This window comes from Sinocyclocheilus anshuiensis, unplaced genomic scaffold, assembly GCF_001515605.1.
Source record: "Sinocyclocheilus anshuiensis isolate Anshui unplaced genomic scaffold, SAMN03320099.WGS_v1.1 scaffold782, whole genome shotgun sequence".
NCBI classification, from domain to species: Eukaryota; Metazoa; Chordata; class Actinopteri; order Cypriniformes; family Cyprinidae; genus Sinocyclocheilus; species Sinocyclocheilus anshuiensis.
This window is the reverse complement of record NW_015546111.1, coordinates 1353128-1363177: the sequence shown is the minus strand read 5'-3', so window position 1 is coordinate 1363177 and position 10050 is coordinate 1353128. Positions and strand designations below refer to the sequence as shown.

The 10050-nt window shown below is 35.8% G+C and overlaps 1 protein-coding gene across 1 annotated transcript; it reads left to right on the top strand.

Annotated features, from left to right (window-relative positions):
* The first annotated feature begins 2514 nt into the window (after positions 1-2514).
* On the top strand, positions 2515-9543 carry LOC107700731 (delta-type opioid receptor-like). The gene is made up of 3 exons (XM_016502497.1): positions 2515-2753; positions 7273-7628; positions 8891-9543. Exons 1-3 carry the CDS (start codon positions 2515-2517, stop codon positions 9418-9420), a joined length of 1125 nt encoding a protein of 374 aa, XP_016357983.1. The 3' UTR covers positions 9421-9543.
* The last annotated feature ends 507 nt before the right edge of the window (positions 9544-10050 follow it).

Sequence of the window (10050 nt, the reverse complement as noted above, 5' to 3'; positions counted from 1 at the left end):
GATTGTTATGATAATTATTTGGTTTTGTTCTGTACATAAGACATGTTCTGTACATGTTTTTTGATACATAAGAGACAGTGTTATATTGAAAATAAGACTTACATTTTAATTGTTTCTTTGCACAATCATGGTGGCACACAATGGCAGGTTGTGTGATATTTTTTTCTTGGCAAGGCTTCAGTTTTTATGGCTTGACATCAAAATCATGTGAACAGTCAGAAGATCAAGAATATTTCTTATTCTCTCGTCAACAATTTTAAATATTATTTCAACACTCTAAAAAGGCTCAGGATTTTATTTTGCCAGTATTCAGACTTTTATTTTTATTTTTTGAATGGCATATGGTCAGTTCATTCACAACTAAAGGCGTTGGCTTATGGTCAGATGGTTTAATGGGTGCATCTGGCTCTCGGACTAGACTTCAGTCTGTTAGTGGCCAAGTTCAGCATCTGGTCTCTGTCAAACCTGCCATAATCACACATACAGGTATAATTAGTTAGTTAAATAAAAAAAAAAAAGAAGGTCCTTTATATTGTCTTGAAAAACTTGTATTGAGAACTTCCAGGAATATTTTGCCTGAGCAGAAATGGAATGGTCTATGTGAGTTAATGATCCAATCTCTCTCATCAAGGCATATTTATAAAGCCATCTGTAACAACAGATGCTCTCTCAGTTTAGATTTCTACTGGCCAGCTAAAATGGTGACCTATGGGGCATTAAGCAAAACAGCCAGATCAAAGCTTGTGGATGCTCTGAAATTCACTGCCTAACAACCATAATACAGCGTCATTCATTTATAAATGTCATGCGAGTCGAATGTAATTTCAGTCTCATTGAAAGTTGCCAGGACATGCTCATATGCCACTCAGAATTAGAATAATTCACTCCAAATGAATCTTATAGCACATTTTGTCGTCTTAAATCATGGTAGATTTCTGTGTTAAATCAATGCAGATTGTCTAATCATAAAACATCTTTTAACAGGCTCCAAAAATCATCTTGTTTCCTGAGTGATACAAAAGCTTATACAAAAGGTAACTTTAATATTTATCCTATGAATTTTGGATTAAAAAGTACAATGTTACAACAGCAGAGAGCCATTAAGAGTCATCAGGGAGGATAGTGTCAAGTGCCTGAATTTGATTCTCCTCTGTTATATCATTTCATTTCCGCACAACCCCTGCGATTAGAAGCAACGGAATAGCGAAGATTCTTCTTGATTGAACTGATCATGTAATCACTTGAACACGATTTCTTTATCAAAATGTTTACTAATTGCAAATTTACCACTGAGGGTCAGTGTTCTTTTTCTAAGTGGGATCTCAGTGGGGAAATAATTTATAGATATTGTGCCTCCGAGCACCTGATAATCATTGGTGTTTTACTATGTCAGTTGAAGTTTGTACTTATGAGGAATGTGACTTGGTACAGTGATGTAGACAGAAAGTATTGAACATAGACGTAGATGAAGAATGCCAACCTACAAGTTGAATGAACTCAATAATAATATGTCTTAAGAGGTACCAAAACAACATGCAGTATAGCAGCTTGCTACTATACAAAGCCTCCAGATGGTGTCCTGTTTTTCAGGAAATTAAGCCAAGAGCAATGCCTGACAAAACCATAGTCTTGACAAATCTGTCAGTTCAAAGCAGCGAGGTCAAGAACTTATAAACCCCAAATGCAAAAGCAGCAAAGATTAAGCATGGGTCATATATATTAATTTTCATAATGCTGGCAATTTGCAACATCACTGATTTATGTGTGTTTTGGTAATTTTCTCTTTCAGGCTGGTGATAAGACCTACAGCAGTGTGGTTCTGGAGAAATGAACAGACAGATAGATAGGCACTCAGAAAAGTATATATATTTTAGGCTTCATGTTCCACAGATTTCCACACAACTGTATTTTTTTCCAGGTAAACTGTATGTTCCCTTACGAAAATTAACCATGTTTTTACTACAAAAAAAAAACAAAAAAAACATGGTTAAACCACAAATTAACCATGGTTTTGCTACACTAACCATAGTTTAACCATGGTATTTGTAGTAAAACTGTTTATACAAATGGTAGCCTAATCAATAAGCCAAAAAAAAAGAAAAAACCTTGGTAACACTTTTACTGTAATAAAACCATGGTTAAATTTGAATATTAAAAGTGTTTACCTGAACTATGTAGACATGGAATGGAACTTTTTTTCAAACGCACTTTTAGCATGGCTAGTAGCCTACACGTTTACAGTGTGTCGAGCGGGCGCAGCAGCTGCCATTCCGTTGTACTTCGGGAGAAAGACAGTACGAGTGCGTGCTCAGCAACACGAGCAGTTGGAAGTCGACTGCACTCCCGAGGAGAGGAGAGGAGAGGAAAAGAGAAAAGAAGGTCTGCATAAAGTGAGCAGTGTTGATGTCCTTACAGCTGCTGTTCTATATCTTTCTCTATCTTTTATTTTAAAGATATAATCTTTCCGTTTTACTTATTTAGAAGGCGTTTGGCATTATACAGGGGAAGCGCATAATGGAGCCTCCAACAGTGACTGTTAGTGATTTTTCCGAGTGGTATCCTTTAATTCAGCAAAACGTGAGCTTTATGGAGGAACCAGCGGGACTTCTGTCTAACTGGAGCGGAGGCAGCGAGCCGAAGGCGGTGAGAGGCAGCACTGCGGTCGCTATCGCTGTGTGCATCACCGCGCTGTACTCTGTCATCTGCGTGGTGGGACTGTTTGGAAATATTCTGGTTATGTACGGTGTGGTCAGGTAAGAGAAATGGTTTAGTCAGTGAATATGTACTTTAGAAGTCTCTGAAAGTGGGATGATCATTAATTATTTAATTTACCACACTTTGACATTAATAAGCAAGCACAGATAACCCACTTTGCCCTAACTTTGCTGGTTTACTGTAAGAAGTGCACAAAGTCTACAGAGAATGATATGAGCATGCAAATATGCATCCTACTAGGTATATCTGAACCCCTGGGATATATACCCTGTATCTACAGAGAATGTGGTGGACATGGAGTTTTGTTTGGAATCTGAGCAAGTGGTGGAATGTGAAAGACAGGGCTGAGGGCTGAAATTATATCACCCACAGATATGCCAGTTTAGTTTAGGGGTAGTTTTTGGAGGAAGAACAATTTTCACATCATGAACAATTCAAAACTCAGTTGTTAAAGCTGCTGTTGTCATCTGATTTCATGTCCTTTTCCTGCACCTACAGTGCCTGGGTATTAACTATGAAATCTGGATTATGTAATCAGATTACAAAAAATTAACACTTGTAATTAGTTTATATTACTTTTTAAAATACTCATAATCAGACCACAGTTACTGTTTTTATTGATTATACGATTAAATAATGCTTAAAAATGGCAGTAAATTATTCATAATTTATCGATCCTCCCAATTGTTCCTTTTATCTTTCTTTTTTTATTTAAGCCTATTGCTTATATATGTTTGGAAAGTCGTTCAGTTTTGTGAAATTGCACACAGACCAGCCACTAGTCAGGTGGCTGTAATTAACAGACAATTGAGAGGCCTAACAGCATAAACAAATAAAATACTTTTACGATTTAATTCATTATTAGCTTTTCATCAGTTTACAAACTCCCTGCTGTTCCTCACAAACCCCAGTTTGGGAAAACCCTGATGTAATGTATTGTTCCATTTTATGTCAGTATGGAACAATATTATCCTATTCAAATTAACATGATAAACAAGTTAGGTCAAAAACAATCTAAAAGTAATTAGATTATATTAACTAAAATGTGTAATGAAATAGATTACATTACTAACTGCAATTTTTCTCATGTAATTTGTTTTCTGTAACTGACTACAATTTGTAATCTTCCCAGCACTGTGTAGCCTATATAGAGAGAAAGAGAGAGAGTTCCTTATATTGTGGTTCTATACTTGACTCCACAAAGGCAAAAGGTTTTCTTATAAAAAGAAAACACATTTGCCACAAAAGGCTTCATTAGGCTAAAAATTAATCACAAGTATGTTAATATCAAATACGTTATGCGATAAAACAAAAACTTACATTTGTAATTAATGTTTTGATGTCATGGTTGGAACTCCGTAAAGGTTCTAATACTGTAAAAAATGAAAAGATACTTGAAGCACCATTTGGGGCTCCCCAGAAACCCAATGTAGAACCTCTAAACACCCTTTCTAAATGTACCGTAAGGATTCTTTTTTTTTTTTTAAACAGAACCCATAAATTCCTGCAAGAACTCTGTCAAAAATTCCTCCACAAACTCAACTAAAGCTTATAAAGCATTCTGTACAAATCCATTCAGGTGTTCCAAATATGAAACGAGCATTAAAACGCTGTATAAAATGAAAAGAATTTCAAGCACAAATAATACAGCTCGAGTAGAATCATTCCCAGGAAAATGATGTTAGCAGGCACATAGCTAATTATTCATAAGAAAATAAAATGCTGTGTTTACGTTAGGTTTCATACATTTAAAATAAAGTATGAAAGTGTACGTATGTAGTTCACAGCTTTAGAAAAATGTGTGTATTTTGCCTATTTAGGCAAAAGAAAATAGGAGGGAACAGAAATTCAAAACCAAAAAGACCTACAGTCTTTGGTATGTTCCTTCAGAGGGTTCAGATCACATAACTATTACAATTCAGCTAGATCACATCTTTCTAATCTATTCACAACACATGTCTTCAGGAGTGCAAAGCCACTGCCTAAGAGGCACAGTCTGAATGGGCTAATCATATTCGCAATGTCTGGATTGCTAGTCTTTCACAGAAGCCTTTTCCCATTTGAGGACATAAAAAAAAATGTAGCAGAAGAGAATATTAAAGCATATCAGCCACTACAGCCTGGAAGGCAGAAACTGTACATCAGGAAGTCTGATGTGAAAATAACTCAATAATAATTCCCCCATAAGTTTCAATTACAGACAAAAAACTTGAAATAAATGCCTTTTAGATTGCAAACACATCAGAATTTCCCCCTCATTTGAATCCATTAGTTCTCATGCTGCACAAAAAAAAAGAATTTTGACTTTCTTGTTTTCCAGTAAAAAATATCTAAAAGTCCCAAAAAAGAAAGCAGAAACACAGTTACGTGAGATTTTATGACTTGTTTTTAGATTTAGTTTTTTTGGTTGTTTATGCATAAAACAACAAAAAACTATTTGTGACTATATGTGTATTTAGTGGGTTTTCTAACAATACAAAAATGTATACAAATCTCAAAATCATCCGAAAATTATGCCCACGCCATTCAGAGGTCAATAAAATGGCTCTACCTCTAAACATTATTTTCCAGAACTGGTCTGTGACAGAAATAAGTTCCCTGATACAATGAATTAGTGTGAAACGTGATTCATGGCAGTTCTAAATAAGAGTACAACTGGATGAGGGACTAGTGTAAAATTAGAGATGCAAACATGAATCATGGATATACAACAAAACATGTTATGCACTCACAAAAGACTTAATGGAACTTATAGTAATGGATTTATTCATCTCACCACATGTATAGCCATGTACAAAGAGAGGAACAAACTGTAGTGTCACTAATGGGTGTGCTGTCTTCTCTCTTCCTCTCTGTGAGACTTCAAATGCCAAGTCCTCAAAAGAGCTCACTGTGTGTGGGCACCAGACAAATCTCTAAGAGAGCATAATCAATGGATTAAAATTTATGCCTTTGGCATTGGGTTTTTCTTTAGTAGCTGTGGTCACTTCCTTTCAAAGGATGCCCCATCATTCATCAGCCCACTACTAATTTGGAATAAAAAAGAGAAAATTATGAGCTGATTATTGTATGATATCATAGAGAGACTCTTGAGACACCTTAATTTAATGAAAGCATGTTGTTAGCACCTGCTGTTAGATGTTGTAACTACACTTTATCACAATTTCTGCATTATAGCCAAATCATCTATTATATCCTTAATAATAATAATAGTAATAATGTAAAATATAATAATATTAATATTTCTGAGCAACAAAAATAATGATTGTTCAAAAAAATATTTACTAGTAGCTTAAAAATAAACAAAGTAAGCGGTATCTGAAAAAAAGTTAGAAAAAATGGTATATTGTGAAAACACTATCTTTTATAAATGTTGTGTTTTTAATGGAAAGCAAATAGGATAACAAACCAAATTCTGAAAAATGTTTTATAATGTTTTTATCACATCACCAGAATAAAAAAATAATGAATGTGCCAATGCATGCCATAATTTTCATAGGTTAACATTTTAATTCTTGAAATAAAAGTTGTTTACAGTGTGGAAGGGTGTTAAAATCAGAATCAGAAAGAGCTTTATTGCAAGGTATGTTTACACATACGAGGAAGAATGACAGTGACAAGACACAGATAATAAAAAGGAAAAAAAATAGGATAAGTGAAAAGGAAATTACAATATACAAAAAATAATTTAAAAGAGCACATATGGTTCTTTTTTCCCCATTTTTTGAGTTGATCATCATGTTAGTCGTATCTGATATTTATAACGAAAAGTGCAAAGCAGAGAAGAACCTCAAATCATGCACAATCAGTGAATAATAGTAATAATGTAAAATATAATAATATTAATATTTCTGAGCAACAAAAATAATGATTGTTCAAAAAAATATTTACTAGTAGCTTAAAAATAAACAAAGTAAGCGGTATCTGAAAAAAAGTTAGAAAAAATGGTATATTGTGAAAACACTATCTTTTATAAATGTTGTGTTTTTAATGGAAAGCAAATAGGATAACAAACCAAATTCTGAAAAATGTTTTATAATGTTTTTATCACATCACCAGAATAAAAAAATAATGAATGTGCCAATGCATGCCATAATTTTCATAGGTTAACATTTTAATTCTTGAAATAAAAGTTGTTTACAGTGTGGAAGGGTGTTAAAATCAGAATCAGAAAGAGCTTTATTGCAAGGTATGTTTACACATACGAGGAAGAATGACAGTGACAAGACACAGATAATAAAAAGGAAAAAAAATAGGATAAGTGAAAAGGAAATTACAATATACAAAAAATAATTTAAAAGAGCACATATGGTTCTTTTTTCCCCATTTTTTGAGTTGATCATCATGTTAGTCGTATCTGATATTTATAACGAAAAGTGCAAAGCAGAGAAGAACCTCAAATCATGCACAATCAGTGCATCCCATTCATCTGCATCTGTATTCATCAATGTTCATATCGTCACTGCAAACCCAGGTGCAGCGGATCGACATTCCAAAATTATGAATTGCTTATCTCGTTGAATCTCTCAGACTGACTTTTACTCTTTTTTTCTTCAGGTACACAAAGATGAAGACAGCTACCAACATTTACATCTTTAACCTGGCTTTGGCCGATGCTTTAGCCACCAGTACTTTACCCTTCCAGAGTGCCAAATACCTCATGAGCACCTGGCCATTCGGGGAGCTCTTGTGTAAATTGGTCATTGCTATTGACTACTACAACATGTTTACCAGTATTTTCACTCTGACAATGATGAGTGTAGACCGTTACATTGCCGTGTGCCATCCAGTGAGATCCCTGGACTTCCGCACACCCATCAAAGCAAAGATCATCAACATCTGCATATGGATTCTCTCCTCTGCTGTCGGCTTCCCAGTCATGTTTATGGCCGTTACTAGAGTGACAGACACAGGTGAGGACAAAATGAGTGGAAAAAAGTATTTGAGTAATATTTTAGATAATAGTTAAGAACAAATCCATGCTGAATTGGTTAATGCTCCCAGAGCAACACACAGTGTTTATTTCCTGGATGAATCATTCTTTTTGAACAAATCGGTTAAATGAATAATTCAATGACTCGCTCAGTAGGACAGTCACTTGTCTTGAGTCCTTAATGAATCGTTTTTTAAAGGAAGGTTGATTGACATTAAAGGGATAGTTCACCCAAAAATGAAAATGATGTCATTAATTACTCACTCTCATGTTGTTCTAAACCAAATGTGTCATCAAATGTGACATCAGGGGTTCAACCATAATTTTACGAAGCTACGAGAGTACTTTTTGTACGCAAAGAAAACAAAAAGCTGCGTCACGTGGATACGCTGTTTTCGTTCAAATCAAAGCGTAAACAACTTAGAAAACGTATCCGCGTCACGCAGCTGACACAGAATAGCATACGCTGTTTACGTTCAGTGGATATTCCCCAAAATGCCACCAGGGTGACACGGAGGAGACGAATTGTTGAATAAAGTCGTTATTTTTGTTTTCTTTGCGTACAAAAAGTATTCTCGTAGCTTCGTAAAATTATGGTTGAACCCCTGATGTCACATGGAATATTTTACCGATCTCCTTGCTACGTTATTGGACCTTGATCGTGGTAATTACATTGCTGTCTATGGGAGGGTCAGAGAGCTCTCAGAATTTATCAAAAATATCTTAATTTGTGTTCCGAAGATGAACGGAGGTCTTACGAGTTTAGAACGACATGAGGGTGAGTAATTAATGACATAATTGTCATTTTTGGGTGAACTAACCCTTTAACATAAAGTCAATAACTGTGTCCAAATCGGCATTGTGTTTAGTAGGTACAACATTTGGTTTGAAACTTCCTTGACAACATTATGTTCTATATAGTATAAATGTGTGTAGTATAGATGAAATTTGTACGCACTACATTTATCATATTGTCATTATCGCATTGTCTTGCTTCACTGCCATTCACAAATCCTCTTCTTGCGCACTTCAGATTTTCACGTACTGGTCTATGAATTTGGACATACTACTTGTCTAACGTTTTAGTAGTAGGCATGCAGGAAGTCACTTGTCATCACCTTGTGTAACGATATATTTGAGGACTGTTAAAAAAGTAATTAAATTAGAACTGATTAGTAAATTTAATTAAGAAATTACTCTATACTCACCTTCTTAACTTCTTTTTACATATATTCTCCACAGGCAAAACAGTCTGCATGTTGAAATTCCCAGACCCAGACTGGTACTGGGATACTGTGACCAAGATCTGTGTTTTCATTTTCGCCTTTGTGGTTCCTGTATTGGTCATCACTATCTGTTACGGCTTGATGATCCTTCGCCTCAAGAGTGTGCGCTTGCTGTCCGGCTCCAAAGAGAAAGACAGGAACCTCCAGCGCATCACCCGCATGGTATTGGTGGTGGTGGCAGCCTTCATCATCTGCTGGACCCCCATCCATATCTTCATCATCATCAAAACTGTGGTGGAGATCGACCGGAAGAATCTGCTTGTGGTCGCCTGCTGGCATCTGTGTATTGCTCTGGGCTACATGAACAGCAGCCTCAACCCGGTCCTGTATGCGTTTCTGGATGAAAACTTCAAGAAGTGCTTCAGAGAATTCTGCTTGCCCTTTCGTTCCCACATGGAGCAGATCAGCTTTTCCAGAGCCCGTAGCGCCACCAGAGAGCCTATCTCGGTGTGCGCCAAGTCTGAATCAATGAAGCGGCCCACATGATTAGACCTGGACCAGATGCCTCCTGGTACACAACCAAGAACACAGAAAGATCTGCAGTCTGAGGTCACCCAGATCTCCTTTGAGAGTTTTAAGCTCCTTTGAGGTAAATACAACTTGACAGCAAGCCCATATACTGAAGGCAAAATGCCATGTTGGTTCATTAGTCATTTTTTCTACATTTCTTAATTTCACTACATGGGAAAGCGAAGGATGGCTCTAAAATGATCTGCAAAATGTTTTCCTAAGTGAGGAAATTAGATCATTTGGACCATCGAGATTGTAATCATGCTTTGGGAAAGACATCAAAGATGTGGCCTTGAATGGTCAACAGGATATTTACTGTACATTCATTAGTGGTATATGAGCCATCAAAGTGGATTCCCATAATCAGATTTTTAAATGAAAGTGAATGCATTTTCCTGGGAATCTGTCCAAACAATGTATTAAATACACAAATTCAGTTTCCCAAACAACAAAGTAAGCTGTAAGATTTTCATTTAAAGAGACAATCTCGTTTCACTGAAAAATAAAAATGTACAGAAGTCTTTTTCCGCTCCATAAAACAGGATTTCATTAAACCCGAGGATAAAGCTATATGGAGAAAGACAGCGGTGTCGGATACAGAGAATG

Coding starts and splice junctions, on each gene's coding strand:
- LOC107700731 (XM_016502497.1), top strand. CDS start 2,515: ATGGAGCCTCCAACAGTGACTGTTAGTGATTTTTCCGAGTGGTATCCT. Junction 2,754..7,272: donor GTTATGTACGGTGTGGTCAG/GTAAGAGAAATG, acceptor TTTTTTCTTCAG/GTACACAAAGATGAAGACAG. Junction 7,629..8,890: donor TACTAGAGTGACAGACACAG/GTGAGGACAAAA, acceptor TATTCTCCACAG/GCAAAACAGTCTGCATGTTG.